The sequence below is a fragment of the Diadema antillarum genome, unplaced genomic scaffold, assembly GCF_040938485.1.
Source record: "Diadema antillarum isolate AM-2024a unplaced genomic scaffold, OU_Dant_1.0 scf00000131, whole genome shotgun sequence".
NCBI classification, from domain to species: Eukaryota; Metazoa; Echinodermata; class Echinoidea; order Diadematoida; family Diadematidae; genus Diadema; species Diadema antillarum.
The window spans coordinates 54,091-73,927 of record NW_027271020.1 but is presented as its reverse complement, the minus strand read 5'-3'; the positions used below and the strand labels follow the sequence as shown (position 1 = coordinate 73,927).

The 19,837-nt window shown below is 38.2% G+C and overlaps 1 protein-coding gene across 2 annotated transcripts in view; it reads right to left on the bottom strand.

Moving 5' to 3' along the window:
• The window catches only part of LOC139720676 (nucleolysin TIAR-like), a 76,376-nt gene that overhangs the window by 23,633 nt on the left and 32,906 nt on the right, over positions 1–19,837 (bottom strand). For both annotated transcript variants that reach the window (XM_071632033.1, XM_071632031.1), the window contains exons 2-3: positions 10,841–10,892; positions 3,382–3,469 (exon numbers count right to left, since the gene is read on the bottom strand). In XM_071632033.1, coding sequence (XP_071488134.1) covers positions 3,382–3,469; positions 10,841–10,892 — 140 coding nt within the window. The remainder of the gene's footprint in view (positions 1–3,381; positions 3,470–10,840; positions 10,893–19,837) is intronic.

The following is a 19,837-nucleotide window of genomic DNA, read 5'->3' as shown; positions in this document are numbered from 1 at the left end:
ATGTTTATATAGAGAGAGGTTTCATAATAATTGGACACAAAACATTGAGGAATTTAACTTCATATGTTTTCAACTAACAGTAATTTATAGCAACCACATATTATAATGCCAATTAGCTGAAGCTGTGTCACCAACGAAAAGCTTTCCCATTGGTTTTATGTATATAAAATCGTGTTTATTCAGCATATAATAGATGAACTACAACCCTTTCCGCCTGAAAGTCAAAAGTGCTAGGACAATGCAACGTAGCAATAACTGAGTGTGAAGTATTTGTTCTTCCTATTGATTTTGTGTATAGGAAAGGGAATTCAGCAAAGATTTGAATGTGTATGCAGGTGAATGGCAGACTTGTGAGGCCTATCTGCATGTCATCCCCACCTTGTGTACTAATTTTCTAAAAACCGCTGAAATTTTGATGTACCATAATTTTCTTACTCTAAGCCCAATACTGAAGAACCTGGACCATTATTTGTTTGTTTTTCCTATAATCTTTCCATCCCAGCCAATTTAAACATGTATAGAATTGCACTTGAAAAAAAAAAAAGGAATTTTGGCGCTTGGGACAGCTGCATTTTTGCCAAGGTTGTTGAGGTGCATATGTGCTCACTACTCGACAATTTGTGCAGGGAAAGATCTTCCAGTGCTTGCCTACTGCTAGCCAAGTTCACATTTGTAGACAAAAACAAGAAAAAAAAAATGACTTTCTGTTTGATTTCATGAGCATAGACTATCATGTCACAGTCAGGTGAGAGGTATGGGGGGGGGGGGGGCTGTCATATCATGGGTGGAAAGGTTTGATGTGCTTACAAAAATGGACAAGGTGTTGATTACATTTTTAAAAGAAAATACTTCAGAAGCATTTGCAAATTGTTCATCTACTTGATGCCCGTCACTTCATAGCCTTTACCACTGTATCTATTTCATCTCAATTGCTCATCATGTCTGCTTGTTTGTTTGTTGTCATTTTTTTGTAGGCTTGTTTTGAAGGTGACATCAAATCAGCATCTAGGTCATTTCCTTGAAGTCTTTGGTGCACCATCAAATACATTGGGGAAGGGGAGCACTTAAGGAGTTTGTATGCATTTTTTTTTAACAAGTTACAAAAGGCCAGAGTAACTAATTGCAACTAATTGCATAGTGGGAATTTCTCAAACAGATTTCCACATGATTACAGTATCCTGATGATAAATGAAAATGAATTTTGTTTACATAAATTTTCTCTTTTTTTTTTTTAATTCGAGCATTGTGTCTTAACCAATGCTAAACTCAAAACTTGGAATCCATCCTTATACTCCATGCACAAAATTCTTTCAACTAAAGCAGAAATCACACTTGTGGAGAAAAACAAGAGCATTGTTGAGACCATTATTTTTTTTTCCTCACAACCTCACAATGAAAGGATGATTTGCAGAGCAAATTGACATCAAATAATGCCCAAACCAAATCAAGCAGATATTGATTGGATGCGGCCATCATATATTGCTCGTTATTACAATTCCAGCATGATGTGTTGGCGTACCGAGAAAATTCCACTGAGCTGGCTCAGCCCTTAATGCATGAAAGACTGTCAAATCAGCTGTGAGATGGTGGTGGTGATGGGTCGTTTTCCAGGGTATTTTCCCTTCCCTTTTTTCATTCCCCCCAGCAGAAAATTTCTATTGTCAGCTGAAGAGTTGGAATGGTTTGCACTTTGAATAGAGTCACTGCAATATAATATTCTTTGTCCTCCCTGACTGACTGACTGGCTGACTGTCTATATGCAACATTCTGGTTTTATGTGGACCACTTTCCTTACAACATTACATCGCTTTGAATGGAGAAGGCCTCGCCTACAAAGCTCACCCTCTCTATAAAATACATTCCATTCATGGACTGGTAGTGGGTAACCGTGTGTCAAATTCCAGCTCAAGCTACTTACATATATTCATAGATCAGTGAAAACAACACCAATACGAAATTTGGGGTTAGAGGGATGGTATAGTCTTGGTTGTGGTCTGAATAAAAGTTGGGACCCACCTATTATTAGGACCACTTTGTTTTAGGATATCTCAGCCATTTCAAAACTGATATTCATCGAACCACTTAGGAAATACGAAAGATCATACAACTCTAAGAGGAATTCAAAGTTTATATGAGAAATTCCATTTTGAAATGGTGGAGATATACAGACACAAAGTGGCCCAAATAAAAGGTGGGACCCATTTTTATTTGGACCACAACCAACATTATACCATCTCTTTAAGTTCTGTGAGACTTTTAAAGGGGCTTATGGCATCTTCAGTTGCTATGAGAAAAACAAAATTTCATGTAAGATGGTGGCAGTGTTCTAGGTTTGCAACTGGCCTACTAAGTTTTACTGTAAAAACAGAAATGTTTGTGCAAACTTGATACTTCATACTGGGCCAATTTAGGTTCATCTCCGCTCATATATATATATATATATATATATATATATATATATATATATATATATATATATATATACATACATATATATATATATTTTTTTTTTGCAGCATTTATGCTCATATTTCAACAATCTTAAAATAATATGGTAGTCATACAACAAACTTTCAAAGTAAAACAGAAAATAGTTTTGCAATCTGGTTTCAAGATCTGCCCAGCATTTGTTTTCTCTTTTTTTTTTATGATATGCATTTGGGGAAAAAAAAAAAGGTTGAATTGTTAGTAATTTACACTATAACATTTGAACTACATAGCAAAACTATGACACCAGTTTGACTTAATAGAATTTCTCACACAACTTGATGAAAAATAAGCAAATTCCATTAATAATAATGAAAAAATACATATAACTTTCACTTCCCACCACTTCTGATATGTGTAGTTTGAGCTGAAATTGGACACACACTGATTGAATAACAAATTACATCTTTGACAAAACCTGGAAAGTGTTCTAAAGTTGAATGCAGTCTGCAAGACCATACAATTGTAGCTCCACTGTATTGCAAAAGCCAATATCTGGTTTCATTCATGCAAATCAAGCCTACAGCAATGGCTTGCCTGACATGACACCACTAGGAACATTACTTTATGCCACAACAAAAAATGGGTAACAAGTTGGCACTGAAATATATCAATTCTAATTACATTTGGTATATGAAACATACATGACAGCAAAATCAAGATTAGTTAGAGGGGTTGGTATAATCAGGGGAAAAGAGTATACCTGGAAAAAAATCATTAAATGCTTTGAAAGCGCAACTGGTATTAAAGATTTATGTGAATGGGATTTCATCCTATATTTATGCATAATTGTCCACCCTGACAAAATACGAGTATTGACCAATCAATGATATGTGTAGCTGATTTGGATAAAGCACTCTACGCACAAGAGATTGCCGCAAAAATGAGACTTACGTGACGTTTCCGTATTTGTCAAACAGGGCCTTCAGTTCCGCCGTCTTCATGTCGGGCACCAGGTCTCCCACAAATACATGATGGTGGTCTGTGAGTTGGAAAAAAAAAGATGGACAATGGAGAGAAATCGGTTGCAAAATTGTGACATTCAGTCGCAAGCTGTAGAACTGATATAAACCACATACTACTACTACTATATTACTAAACTACATGACCATACTATTTTGGTGGAGATCGGCTGATCACTGGAATCACTACATGTAAATGTGAGATACCAGCAGAAACAAACCTTGATGACAAATCTGTTTGAAAATCTGGCAATGGTACATCCAATACTGAATCTGGCTGTCTTCAATGGAGCAATGAGGGAAAATAAAATGTTATCAGTTGCATCAATTAAAAAGACCTATTAAATGAGAGATAAACATATACATGTATTATATATTTATACCTAGTGAGTGAAGACCAGTGCTATACTTCACTGGGGTGTTACATTCATGTACCCAACTGATTTTACAGTTCAAATGCATGAAATTCTTGCAAGCAGTAAAACCAAACAAGGAAAAGCAACTTTTTTTTTTTTGCCCTGAGAGCACTGACTTTTAACCCATTGAGGACGGTTTGACTTTGCTACAACACACATTTCCCATAGACGCCGCCCGAGTATACTCGCGACTCATCCTAAAACGGGTTAACGTGGGCTAAAGCCTGCCATCTTACTCGAATTGATAAAATTTGAGTTGTTTTTACTGAAACTGATTGACAAATTGCTTTACATTGACATTTATAAATAAGCACTGCATTGATCAGTGTTCTAGTAGTAGTCATGACAATAAAAAAAAAAGAAAAATCATGAGTTTACATACTTGAGCAGGATTCAAACCTACCACCTCCTGATCAGTGGATAAGATGTCTGTCCAGTAATCGGGAGGTCGCAAGTTGGAATCCTGCTCTAGTACGTATGTCCATGAATTTGCGATCATGGAGTATAGCAATGAATGGAAAAAAGTCTGCATGCATGTCGCATCAATGTCAAGACCAGAGTTATTATCAATTATTATTAATCAAATTCAGGAATAGCACCTGAATCATGAAATTCATGAAAATAAAACCCCACAAAATATATGGCATATATAGCACACTCAAAACAAAACAAGGGTAGAAATCACTCAGCAGGGGGGAAAAAAAAGAAAAAGAAGGAAAACTGCCCCAGTAAAAAGTTATAATAAAGAAGTCTTAACAAATATGCTAAGACACACTCATAGACACACACGCACACACACACACACACACACACACACACACACACACACACACACACACACACACACACACACAAATACACTTGCGGATTCTCAGAGTTCTGTGTAGTACACAAAGTGAACAAGATACTGTAGGAAAAAAAGACAGCAAAAGCTTTGTTATCAAGCTATGTAAAGTGGCCTCTGTGTTTCAGTAACCTTACAGAAGCCTGACGTTGTCATGGAAACTGCTGAAAGTGATCATGAATAATTCACTATGCTCTGCCATAATATACCTTATGAGTAGAAGTTATTGCCTTCAAAAGATGGGTAAGTCCTCTCTACTAAACAAAGACAAAGACAATTTTCCCCCTTTTTTTCAAACTTCAGTTTTACCTTCCTGTGAGATTAGTACACACAGGTTGTTGCTCATATTGTGCACATAACACTCCTTCTCGTTAGACGTACCTCAGCTTAACTACATTTTCAGCGATGAAATCCCTCTCTAATTCATTGAGTTTGTGGTACACTATGTTTCATTCTAGGAATAACACACATTCTGCAATGAACATGGGCATGGTTTCTCACAATATGATGATTAATATCACCACTCTGTCCATGTTATTCTTAACTCTCACCTCATAGAAACTAATCGTAGCCCACTGAGGGTGTAAATCACATATTTCCGGCATATCCTCTTAATGTGGATAATTCAGCACAAGCAACTTTCCACGCTCGGGTGGGTAAGATGAATTTCCCATGTTTTGTTTTGTTTTTTTCATTTTGCAGAATCAAGACATTAATCATTGGAATGTGTGGTAAGCAAAAATATTTGCATGCTTTTTTTGAGCTTGTCTTTGGCTGCACGAAATGCGCGAAAATGTCCACTTTTACAGCATTCTATCTCATGGAACAACTTGACTTTCAAAGCTCACAATGAAAAACATGTAACACAGAGACTCCAACCCCAAGCACCTTCTGATCTGGAGATTTTCCCGCCTGAAACCCCTAGCAAACAGGAGACTCCAACTTGATGTGCGCGAAGCGCAAAGTTCCTTGTGGCCGGGGTCCAGCTCTAGGGTTCTAGATGTTATCTCGTGCTATCTAAGGGTGTGTTTATGCTCAATTTGCGAAGGCAGAATCAGCGTTTTGAAACGCTGATTCAAAACGCCGTTCACGGGAGCAATATTACTTCACTGACCTCAGCAGAGGCAGGTCAAATTGGGGCGCGCGCTTTTTTGGAAGTTCTGGCCTGAGTGTGTATTGCTCATGTTCGGTAGTATGTCTTATATAATTTTGACTGCTTTACCAATACCCACGAACATGAACAGACAATGATAGGAAAGACAAGCATTTCATCAACAAATTGTTAACAAATCGGAATGTATGATATGTTGTGAGCTCTTCGTGCATTATTTAATAATAATGGCTGTCACCATGTACAGTAATGTATCAACAGGGAGCTCGAGGGATCATCGCAACACCTGCAAATTGTGTTTCGCAGCACAATACAACTGTACATAATCGAAAGGTCGGCTGGCATGGCGCGCATTTCAAGTGAACGGGAAAGGCGATGAAGGTGACGTCATTTAAACGCGTATGTGATGTCAGTTGCGTTTATGCTTCCCCTTCAAACGTGATTAGTCAGAAACGCCGATCATAAAGGCACTTTTTTGTGCGTTTTGAAACCCTTTGAAATGGCATTTATATCAAATTGAGCAAGGACGCAACTGCGTTTTGAACTAAATATGTATCAAAATGCTGATTCTGACCCAAAAAGGGGAAGCATAAACATGGCGTAAGGCTTGTTTTTCAACAGGAGATTTTGCAAAAATGGGCTTTCGGCGGGAGATCTCCCGTCGGAAGCGGGAGAGTTGGAGTCTCTGGTAACATACATGTGCAAAGTAAACTACTAGAGTCTACTGGGGCTGTGCATCACGCGTGACAGACCCCTTCTCCACTTTCGTGTCCGAGCCTTGTTCTACAACTGGCCCAGATGCTGGGGAGGCAGTGGCCAGGCTGAAAACAGATATTGCAACAAAGACGAGTCAATGATATGCCGACGACACGATTTGTTATGGCCAGCCGCGGCCTGCGACGACAACGAGATCGGGGCCTGATTACTCAAATGTAATTTGTAAATTACATCCCATCAAGAGAAGTGCCATTAAGGACAGCATGTGTCTCTGAGTACAGCGAGTGGCATACAACCTTCAGCACACACAGACGGCATATAGAAATATATACATCGATATGATAGCCTTTCTTTCAGACCATGGCTGTAATTCTTTTTCACAGCAAAAAATTAAAAAATAATTCAAAAAGCAATCTGTCGTACAGACCCCAGTCAGATGTGGTAACAATGTTTGTCCGAGAGCAGAGAGACAGAAAGAGAGAGGGAGGACAGAAATAAACATCCTGCGTAACATGGTAGAGGATAACTTTAACAACGAAACTAAAATACAACCAACCACACAGACCTGAAGAGCCTTGAAAATCCACTGCACCAAAGGGAATTATCCCTAAATGACTCGGTCTAAACTGCACTGACAATGCCCCGTCCTCTCTATTTCACAAAACCACATCATTATCTTTATTTCACACCAGTGTCATTGAAAGGGGGCTACACCCTTTGTGTAGGAGCTTATACGAAAATGGAAGACAAAAATGCCACCATATCTACAGACAAAGCACACATACGAAACAGTCTAGAGCCCCATGATTTCCTGATAAAGACATACAACATTTCAGATTTGGGGGGGTATTTGTCCATTCTGTTCGGCAGTGTGAATGCACTGCCACTAACCTTATGAAGTGTACGCAAAATAATAATTCTTGGCCAAATAATAATCCTGATGATTCCCAAATATCCGCTTCAATGTCTCTGTTGCCTGGGGCATGAGAAATACTAAAATAATAACTACGGCACCCTTCAGGGGAGGGAATAGAAATGTGTAGGACTGTGTACCTAGTAGTTTCAAAGTGACCAGGTCAGCTCACAAACTTACAGAATTTCTTCTCTTCCCTTACAATCATAATATTTTCTCATCTGAAAGGGCCATATAACTTGTGTGGCTTGAAGGTTTTGAACTTGTAGTGTTGATCTGAATTTTGATTAATCTTGGATAAGGAATAAATGCATGAATTGACAATTTTCCCTACAAAAACATTATACTATGATCATTACGTCTCTATACATAGGATTGTTATCCTTTTCTTCACCCCCAGTCACATGGGGGGGGGGGGGGGAGGGCCTCACTGGAAAACAAGTGATGCATTTTCATATATGTACATAATTATATTATCTGAACTGCGCATGTCTAAAAAAATGACCTGAGCTGATAGAACCCAAGACACCCTTATCTCAGCCTTCGTGGGCATTTTGTGGTTTACGGCATCACTTTTTTTTTTCTTCAAATATATGCTGTCTATGCACACTACATAAGGCATATTATTGTAAAAGGTTAAAAAAAAAAATCAAAATTAACCAACTTTTTTATGGGGACATGGATCACATTAATCAGTGAATTTTGTATCCTTATGCAAATAATGACTGGTTTTTGTGCCAAGTTTTAAGCATCAATTATTTGTCATTTCCAGAGTGTGCATGAATTGGCCAACAAATGGTCACCTTTTCCATTCTGCCGATGCTACAATCATTCTGTATGCTGTAGTCAGTATTGTGTTTATACCAATCACCTATTGAATTTTCTGACCATTGGACCATGGTACTACAAACCCACATGCCCAAGGCAACAGAAATCTAGCTATAACAGAAGGGCTAGCAGAATGACTCACATGGCATTTCTCTGTTAGACAGTGCTTGCCCAAAAAGCCATCATTATGGCAACCAGGAAAGTGCTTCCTTTTATTACAATGCCCTTACAGACTCTGGGTCTTATCCTCTCACTATCCTTTACTATGTCCTGCTCTGAGATTTGAATCTGAGCATACCTGTATTGCACTGCTTTGTGGCAGCACAGAAAGAGAGAAAAAGCACAGAAAGAGAGAAAAAGCACAAACAGATACAGGTACACACACACATTTGTATACATCACAGATCCAAACTTCCATCCATAGCCAAGAGCCCAAATCCTCCTCACATTTAATAGCCCTTTGTGTTTCATACATATCAACTTGATGCTAGAACTAAAACTGAGATTCTACGAAACATTAAAAAACAAAGTGGATAAAAAATGATATCAAACAAAATCATGCACACACTAACTGTATCCCTAATTCATGATTTTCCTGGTGTCCTTCCTGTCCTACAGAAAACAGCTAAGCCAGGCTTTCTGCCCACTAAGCCGCTTTCTCTGGGGATGGTGTCCACATTGGCTTGATAGAAAATTTGCATGCAGCCACAATTGTTTCCTCTAGTTTCTTGTATATTCCCCTTGTCTCTCCCCTTCAATCCCCCCCCCCCCCCCTTCCCACCCACCCTCCCCTTCTCTTTTCCCCTTGCGATCTATGAATAATGCTGGTACAACCCATATCAAAGTTGGCCACATTGAAGGAAATTCAGTATCTTGTTTCGTTCTCTATAAATCTGTGCAGGTATTGATTGCTCTTCAGTCTATAACCACCCATCCCTCCCTCTTCCCCAGCCTACCATCAAAAGTAATGCATAGCAGAGATTGACTGCTGCTTTATGCATTAATTCAAAGGCAACTGGCACCCGACCAAGACATACATGTTGTGCATTTCATTTAAACACGAGCTACATAAAAAATCAATGGCTCAGTGACAGACTAATTAATTCCTAACAAATATTCAAAATGTTCAGACCATTTGAATGTCAAGTAACATGGTAACCCACATGACATCATATCTATGGGACATGATATGAAACTCAGCCGTAAAGGCAGACCTGCCAACTTTCAGTCACATCCAAAATGGGGATGGTCCAGAGAGTAATCACAGAGATGGCCATGTGTTGCACCCATTTCAATTATAGGCATGAGTACTTTGTGAATCAAAGAGGCTTTTTGCATTCTCTTGTAGGACTTAACACCACTGCAAGTTTGGTAACATTTTCTCAAAGGCTGCATTTTTTCATCTTTCCCATGTTTGAAACACGTTTCAATACCCATTATCAAAACATGTTTCCAAAGGCATTTCAGATCGCATTTCTCGAGTTGTTGCCATTCATCATTTCTCCCGTGAGTTGAGTGGAACTCCTTGTCACTGCGCAGCTCCACTGCGCTGTTTGATCCAAGGAGCAGAAATTGTGTAGTTTGCACGGGTAGGTCCAAGATATAAACTCGTTTCACAACAACTTTGCATTTTACATCCCTACAGACATGTGTATCTGGCTAGAACACGTTTGAGATTGCACTTTTTTCGGCGTTTCAGAAAGGATTTTTCTGACCCTAAAATGAAAATTTTGCATATATCAACTGCTCAAATCTCCCTGAAAGTTGTTTGGAAACCTTAATTCTAAACCAGAAGTGAGTAAATAAAAGCACCCACTGATTGATCGGGTGATGTGTTTAGATTTATTTCATGTGGCAACTCAGGAATCGGTCAACTGCTCATTCTACCAGTGGACTGATCGTTGTTGAGTCCCGTCCAAGGGACCAGTCAATAAGGATAAGGTACCTAGGCTCGGGGCACAACTGTCGCAGCTTGGGGACTTGAACCAAGAACCTCAAGTTGGGAGTCCATGGTCATTTATCTAAACTGAGACTGCTCAGCTAGATTTTACAAACGTCTGCTGGGGTACTGATTTAAAAACAAAACAAAACAAAAACTAAAAAAAGAAAAAAAGTTTTTGTCTTCCTCAGTTAAAATTAGATGAAAATTGCAACACGAGTGACAAAATTGTCACACACTCAAAAGACGATCTCGAGGTGTCTGAACATTCACTGACAAACCTTTCCTTTCATTAATTTTCTTTTACACCACTTGAAGAAAATATATGTATCAAAGCAACATCAACAGAATTCATTCAAAACATTAATTTACAAGTGCATTCTAAATTAATCACATCCATATCAAATTTCTTCTACTACCTAGGTTTATGTTTTCATTAAAAAAAAAAAAATCACTTGCTTTTAACTCAACTTCATGATCTCATTTTCATCCCACTTCAAGTCCTTTACATTTCATCATAACATCTGCAAGATCTACATTCTGTGGATCGTCGTAGCTGAAGAAGATGAAAGCGTCTCAGTGGATTCACATGGAAGGCATCCATGCAAAGATTGTATACTTACGTGTTGTGTCTTTCCTTGAGCCTTGTGTCGTAGCCCAGTTTACTTTGATTGGCTGGAAGATGATAGAAAGAAACAGAAAGAGAAATATTGAGAGTCAGCTTCACACAAAACGCAGGGTTCGACCAGGAAAAGGAGTATTCACAAAGGTGTATCCATACTTTACTTCCCCCTGCCCCATAATATGATATGAAAAATTAGATAGCTAGATCCTAAAATCATCAAAAAGCACTCTTGTCAATAAAAAAAAGAGAGAGATTAGTTTCTACACGATGCTTTTCACTGGAAATAAACAAAGAAATTAGCTTGTTCATCTATGTATAATTTATATCTTACAGCACTCCAAATGGTATAAAGAAATATTGTTTAGTGACAGGATTCATGACGAGAAATGAGACTATAACATGTTTTAACAACAATTACGATAATTCTGTGAGGAACACCGCAGGATTAATAGCATTCTTGTCAAAACTGAACTCGGAAGAGTCAGGCTTGGCAAAATACCAACATAAATTAGAGTGCTTGCACAGCAATATGACGCAGAAGAAAAGCGTAATATCAAGAATTAAAGCTGAACGCAGTGAAAGGTACAAACATGTCTGGAAGAATGACAGGAAGAGAGACAGAGACTGAGATAAACAGATCATTTCACATCTACAATCTCTCTACTCTCTTGACTAGACAATAAACTGAACACATGGGGGGGGGGGTGGACATTGGGCTCGATGGGGCCCATTCAGCTGTGGCAAGTGGTCTCATCATCACATAATGAGATGCGCATCTCATTCCACTTGCCTACATCACTTACACTGTACAACAGCTCTATTGTCAAGGATCTCACTTTGCGAATCCTTCATCGCCCCGCAATAGCATGGCACGGATGACACTTACTCATGCATTCACTTGGAAACGCCACACATTCATGACCACAGATTGTATGAAAACACATGCTCACAAAGTCATACTAGACTCCTCCCCATCATCACCAAATTTCCAGACGGCACACTCCCACACACCACGGATACATACAGATACAAAGTTGTATAATTGTATGCTTAAAGGAAACCAAAGCCCAAACATAAATGTGGATTGAGTCAAAAGCAACAATTTAGTATAAAGACATCAGTGAAAGCTTGAGGAAAATCACACAATTGATTCAAAGTTATACATTTTAAAACTTTTGGTGCCATCATCGCTGAATAAGGTGACACTATATGACATCATTTGGGACTACAATACAAAAAAAAAAAATATAAGGAGGAGTTTCACAAAATTTCATTTTCTATGAAAAATACACATTCTGTAGACTCGTCAATGACATGTGTACGTTAAGGGTAATAGCATTTTCTCTGCTTTCTGAAAGAGGTAAGTCAATTGCTCTTTTATCATGCTAGGAAGTGAAATTATTTTGAATTTTCTTTATATTTTGTTAGTATTTTGGTCCAAAATGTTATGAAGTGCAGCAGACTAATTATCCTGCAATGACAGCGCAAGAACTTTACAAATTCCTAACTCTTAAAACGATCGTCTGATTTTCTCAAATTTTCACAGATGAGTTCTACGTTATTGCTAATATTTAGGCTTTGGTTTTGTTTTATACATGTATACATGTACTTCATAACACGTATAATATCTGATATATCGCATATCTGATTTGATTCTGGGACCTACAACTGAACAAGTTTCTTTTACGTAGGATCCATCATATTTCTCATTCTTTTAACAGAGCCCAACACTACTGTAAACAAATCTTTGTATATTGAGACAAACTGTTGTACATTTATTCTAAGTTTCACCTGATTTATGTTTTGTAATTTTGGTAGTATATAATAATATTTTTTCTGTGCCATTTTCATGAGATATGTAAAAATAAATTGAAATTGAAATTGAAATTGAATTGAACTGAATTGAAAATAATGTTTGAATGTGATGTTGCCATGTGGCTGTTCAAGACCACTTTAAAGGGATGGTACACTATCGGTGGAGATGAGAATTGGGCTTTTAACTTTTTGCGAGATACCAAGAAAACACTTATGATATAGTACAGAGCATACCATTTTAAGAGGAATTCAAAGTTTATTTGATGAAAATCGGGTTTGGAATGACTGAAACATCCAAAAACAAAGTAAAACAAAGTGATCGTAATAAAGTGTGGGTCCCACACTTTATTAGAATCACTCTTTTTTGGATATCTCAGCCATTTCGAAACCAATTTTCATCAAATAAATGTTGAATTCCTCATAGAATTACATGTTCTTCCATATTTCATAAGAGGTTTCTCATTATTTCACACAAAAAAAAGGTTAGAAACCTGAAATTAGGTTTAAACTAAAACTGTACGATCCCTTCAACAATTGTAAATTTTATGCATGTCTTCATAATGTATGTTGTTCCTGTCAATCAGACAGGCTGCTAGAGGATTGCCTGACAAAGAAACAACTACTGCATTCAAGCTGGATTCCAATATTTTTGAAAGCACAGTGTATGAACAAATGGGTGGAAAAGTGGTTATTGGGTCATCAGAGGAATTTAAATTCCTGCAACATCATCTTCTATTTATCCATATTTCACTAACCATTCTACATTCATCCTAACTTGGGTCCAGCTACCGGGCTGCTTACCTCAGGTTCTCGACAAACTTACTATGCACAGTAAGAAAAAATAAATAAATATGAAAGAAAAGCTCATAATATTTCTGCATCAAGATAAAAACTTTGTGTTCATTAGATATGCTAGAAAAAAACAAACAAAATGAGAAAAATATTTTGCATTTTTTGGTAAGAAAAAACATACTAGCTGGACCGTAGAACTTCATAAAGTTGACCCCCCCCCCCCCCCCCAATCATCAGGTGGCTTCCATATACCAGGTATATTCATGTATCTATATACACTATAGTGCACTATTTAGAACCTGTTATACAAGGGCTGTCTCTTCCCAAGGTCAAGCCCTAGACACCTTATTTCTGCTCCCCCCCCCCCCCCCCCCCCCCATGTGTGCCTAGCATGGCTCCCCATTCAAGACAATCACTGGTGCTTGAACATGAATTAGCACTAGTTGCTTCTTGCACGGCTGGCTGTGTGTGTTGTGCATGTGCTCTTCCCTGGCTTGATTTCACACATGATTCACTTACAGAGTTAATACAATGAGCCGCAGCCACCCCCCCCCCCCCTTCTCCCCAAACCAAATATGGATGTTTATAGCCATGATTCTATTGCTTATAAAATCACTGCTTAGTCTCTGGTTGTTGGCATGCAACAACTCATCCCATGCAAGTTTAGCTTTGCTTGCAGTTCTTGTTACATTTCCTGATAACAAAATTCTATAAACTGCCAAGGTGATCCTATTTCTTTTTAGTCAACAAGTTATTTGGGAGTAGGGGTGGGGGCAGGAGGGATAAACATTCATGACCACCTTGTAGGACCATGATATTTGTGAATTTATGCTTTTCTGCCCGCTCTCTTTCTGGACCAAGTCCAAACAATGCCCAGGCTGGTAGGCTTGGGTATGGTGGCAGGACTACTACATTTTCTTTTGCAACACATACAATGCGCAAGGTACTACGAGCTGCTATTAAATTCAGTGTCTCTCATTTCCATGTTATGTTATCCAGTAGGACTTCGTGAATACAGGAATGAATGAAATAATGAATTAACGAATGAAAGAGTGACTGAATGCATACTCAAATGAAGAGTGAAATTTGACTTCAATTATCACAGTGAGAGTAGAGGGATGATCACTGCACTGCCCCGCCATGGTTACAACAATACATGCTCACTTGTCCAAGGCCACAAATACTTGCTGTTGGGCAAGTAACATGCAAGTGCAATGTGCAACATGCTAACAAGATGACGACCTTGTTATTTGCCATTTTTCCCCCATTTCCCAGGTCACGATGCACTCTCCTGGAATATATCGAGATCATCCAACCATGAAAGGAAAGGAAAGAACATCCGTTTCATCACCCAAGCACCTTGAACCACAACAATGCACTTGCTAGGCAAAATGAGTAAACCTGTCTTCCCTGATATACATTTTCAATTCCTGTACTTTTATCTTTTTTTTTTAAAAGTAGGTTCCATTCCTAGGAGCCTGTTGATGCATGGTTTGCGGAAACATTCTATTTCATCGAAAAAGAAAGAGAAGACTCAAATTCCCATGATAAATCGGAAGGGGGCTAAGCCAACATGCAGCCCTGTGAAATTGAATCGAAATGGCTCTCTGAGATGTCAAATGTCCATTGACCGTAAATTACCCCTGGGACAAAAAATCTCTTCAAAAAATTGACGAAGACCATACCACAAAGTGAAGAAATTTTAGGCAAAATCGGACAGGCATGAAGTAAAGATGGTCATGGGAGTAAATATGTTTGATTGTATCATCTGATATAGTGTTATTTCATGGACTCTGGTGCAGTTATAAACTGGTATACCTTTTGTAAATAAAGCATATACAAAGCAACCGAAAACCCAGTTTTTTACCTGCATCTCAGTCCTTCAGTGGAAGTTGGTAGGCAATTCCTCTTGCATTTGGTAAAATACCCATGTTAAACAAGAGACCCAGGGGTCTTTCGTTCACCTGAGTCTTGCAAGTTAACCATCCACACTTTTTGCAGACTATCAATACCCAAGAAGAGCATAGCAAACTTGGGAGGATGCTTCAAGGGCCTTCTATCAAAAAGATGCTCATGGCGCTTTTAGGCTACAAGGTTAAGAAAAGGAAGATCTGTCGAGAGCAAGCCAAAAGTACACTCACAAATTATATGTACACTGTGTTTACTCAGAGCATTTTTTTAAAGGACAAGTTCACCTTCATAGACATGTGGGTTGAGTGAATGCAGCAATATTAGTAGAACACATCAGTGAGAGTTTGAACAAAATCGGACAATCCTTTAAAAAGTTATGAATTTTTGAAGTTTCTGCTCAGTCACGGCTGGATGAAAAGGCTACTAAAGCTTGTGATGTCACATGAGTACAACAATATAAAGAAAGAATAAAGAAAATTCAACATATTTCCATTTTTCTCGCATAACAAAAGAACACTCGACTTCTCTCTTTCAGAAGGCAGGGGGAATAATATTACCCTTAACATACGTCAGTAGCAAGTCGAAGAAATGTGTACCTTACTCAAAAAGTAAAGTTTTGTGAAATTCTCTTTATATTTTCCGTATATAGTTGTACGCATGTGACATCATATACTGTAGTAGTCTCTTCATCCAGCAGTGACTGCGCAGATACTTAAAATATTCGTAACTTTTGAACGGATTGTCCAATTTTGCTCAAACTTTCACTGATGTGTTCTACCAATATTGCTGCATTCTCTCAATCCTTATGCATATGAAGGTGGACTTGTCCTTTAAGATTCCCTAATTTAGATGTTCTGGGCCTCATCTTGGAGTCCCCAGAGTGGGCATCCTGTCCATTTATATAAATATTTATTTCATCCTTCTAACGACCCTACTTTCCAAGTTTGCTGAAAATCTGGCCATGCATTTTCAAGAAGTTGATAATGTGAAAATTTGGCCCAAACCTGAAAATCCTCCAATCTTCTGCCATTCTTCATGACATGAAAAGGGTCACGTGCTAATACCCACTTCGGTTCATGCAAGGAGGTTACAAGAACGGTTCCTTTGGTTCACATCCTGCACCGACACGTGGAATTGAGGGTTCCACGCACCCTGCCACATGAGCAAGTGGTGGAGAGCATACTCACATTGTACCAGGCAAAAAGAACAAAAAATTGACAGCAAACAAGCCAAAAGGTTTATGTTTTTCTGCCAGTGTAAACTGCAAATCCAAAGATCGACTTGTCATCTTTTTTTTTTTTTTTTTTTTTTTGGAGGGGGGGATCATATTTTTTGCATATTTTTTTTTTTGCCAGTGCAAATGGGCATCCTGTTGCATATTGTAGGAGGTAGGAGATGGGCAATCACACGGATACGTTTTCAACCGCCATGGACAATTCCATTGCAGTAATTCCTTTAATTCATTACGCTCTGAATTATTGATGGGAAAGAACAATGACGTGACAGCCACTGGAGTCCTATTATCTCCCTCTCCTGGAGAGCACCAACCCCGACAAAGCACGTAATTTATTAAAAATGACTAAGTGCTGATATCCATTATTCCTGCCTCATCGCCGTGCACGGCTTTCTGACTTGACTACCAGCAGTTTGCGCCGCCTCCACCAGCGCCGCCGTTCCTGGCGCACTGGGAATAAACTTGGGTGCGCATTCTCACAAGAAAATGAACCAACAAAAGTGATGAACATATCTAACATCACACACATACCCTTTACACACAAAGAGCCCAGACATTCATATAACATATTTCCTTTTTCTTGTCATGATTTTTTATACAAGACTACCACCATACACTTTACCGAAAAGGGCATTCATTATCAGCTTAGAAACTGCAGGGACACAAGCTGAATCAATAGATTGGTGGTGTACTGATGTCTTTCTAATTCTTGGCTAATGATTCGTCCACATCCCATGCTACTATATATATATCAAGACTGCTCACATTTCTAGCACCATGGTCATAAATTGGTCAACTACTTGAACAATGATACACACTTGCATGTATGTATAAAATGTACACATTCATGCGTGCGTTATCTGTTCTATAAAGCCTAATTGAATGTCCAGAATCTTTATATTCGTAGACTTCTATAAATCTGCAAAGCTAAACAATACATCCTTGTGTGCATGTGTGCATACATGCATGCACCATACATATACAAAAATATAGGTAATGGTATACATGTATGCACTCTCCAGTAGTCTCTGCCTCTGTCATTCAAAAGGATTTGATGGCTTTTTGTTCTTCTCCGTTCCACTGATTGTGCAGATATCAAGATTTTTACAATGACAATTCCTTTTCACGCTTCACTAGACAGATTCTCGCTCAGGCAGCAGGAGAGGCACACAAAAACTTGCATCACTGAAATATTGATCATTCACAGAGTAATGGAGGCAAATAGCCCCAGATGACTGGAATTGCTTGCAAACACAGCTCAAAGCAAAATGATCATCCCGACCCATAAATTCTCCATTGATTTCTTCTCCTTTTTTTTTCTGTTCATATCATGGGGAAACCACCATGGAGGGGGCCATCCATCCTACCTCACCTACATTCAAAAACTAAAACCTAAAGACAAAAACAAAAATCAAACAAATGGGTCGGGAGCTGGATGCAACAACCATGACACTTTCATGGTTGTAGAAATATCGACCTTCGAATTTGAGCTGCTCTCTACTGAAGGCCAAGCATATAATATATTATATTGCATAGAGAGATAGAAAGATGACAGATATCTACAAATAAACAGTTTTGCTGACATAAATTTATATGTTAACGTTAGCTTTCAACTTAGAAAATATCTGCATTTACATGAAATATGTTTCTAGACATGTTTACAATAAAGTTATTTGCTAGAGTGGAAAGGCATACTATCCAATCATCACAACATCCGAGTTTCCCCAATACAAAGGCCTACACATTAATTGACTATCAACACTAGTAAAACGTGACAGCATGATGTGGCAATATAAATTTAATGGCAAATGTGAAGTTCTGTCAAATTTTCCATAAACTTGACGTCAATACAAAGATGCTGGTATGCGGGACTACTATGGATTTCAAACACTTTTTCATAGAAAGCTCAAGGTCAAAAGTGGAAAGCCTAATTGAAACATTTACAGAATGAGGTACAAATGTACAATGATTTACCAGTACTTGTGGTTATTTACGTGTACATCACAGCTATTAATAATACTTCTGTAAAATATATTCTAAACTTTCAGTCAACTTTTCAAAACATATTATATTGTAAAACTGGGCAATCATGTTTGTAAGCAATATCTCCTGTAAAAATGACCTATTTACATATTGACTTTTCCTTTTTGATTTGATAAAAATGATATCTATAGAATATGATTATCATAGACTATAGAATGTAAAGAGCATTATTCAGGAATGTCAGCCACATTAGGTCACAAAAATTTCCAAAAGTTCTTCATCACAATAAATGTATCTTGTTCTTCATTCTCATCACACGATGGTTATATTTGATATGCTCTCCTCTATTAAAGAACAAATGCACTGACTGAGATTGATCTAAGCATAAATCTTAACAAACAAAAGCTCCTTTCTCAGTAAAACTCATCTAATGGAAACTTGAAGTGGAGTCAAGTACATACAGGTACAGTCTGTTTAATTCCATGCAGACTTTATCCATATGGTGACAATGACATACAGACAATTTGTATCATGTGTCTTAAAATGATGAAAAAGTCAGGCCACCGCCATGTTTATACCATGGAAGAATCTATACAGTACTTCAGTTAAGTGATGGTGATGACAAAACTCCCAAAAGCTATCGCCTCATTTCTACCAACACTGCAAGCTCTATTACAATTCGGTTTACATACATTTCAAAAGCAATCAAACAAAGAAATTGCATTCCATTACAACAGCGACTTGCCTTGATTCAATACCTCTTATTTTACTTGGGTTAAAAAAAAACACACAAAAACCATCATGGGATCTCTTTGCTACTCATTGGCGTCTATATGTAGCTAACAAAGGAAGAAAATCTGACAAGATTGTAGGCAAGTAAATACTGTGCCAAAGAGGGGTGGGGGGGGGAGAAAAAGTATGGGAGAGTGCTGACAGATACATAATCTACCGCTGTTAACATTGTGCTGGACTTGGTAATTATCATAAGAACAATTGGAGCTGCAAATTGATGAGGATGTCACACGTGGACAAGGACTTTCTCCACTCGATGCAATATGAGGTGATTGTGCCTGTGATGCCATGACATTACCTTGCAAACAGATATTGATGGGCATGAAGAGCGATAACGAGAAATTTCCTATCAAGTATTGATGCTTTTATCTGTTTATATATTTGCTTGTTTTGGCAGGCAAAGCTGAACCATGGGTATTTTCACTCCAATCTTAACAAAAGCTTAATGCCAAATTTGAAATCTGGCCT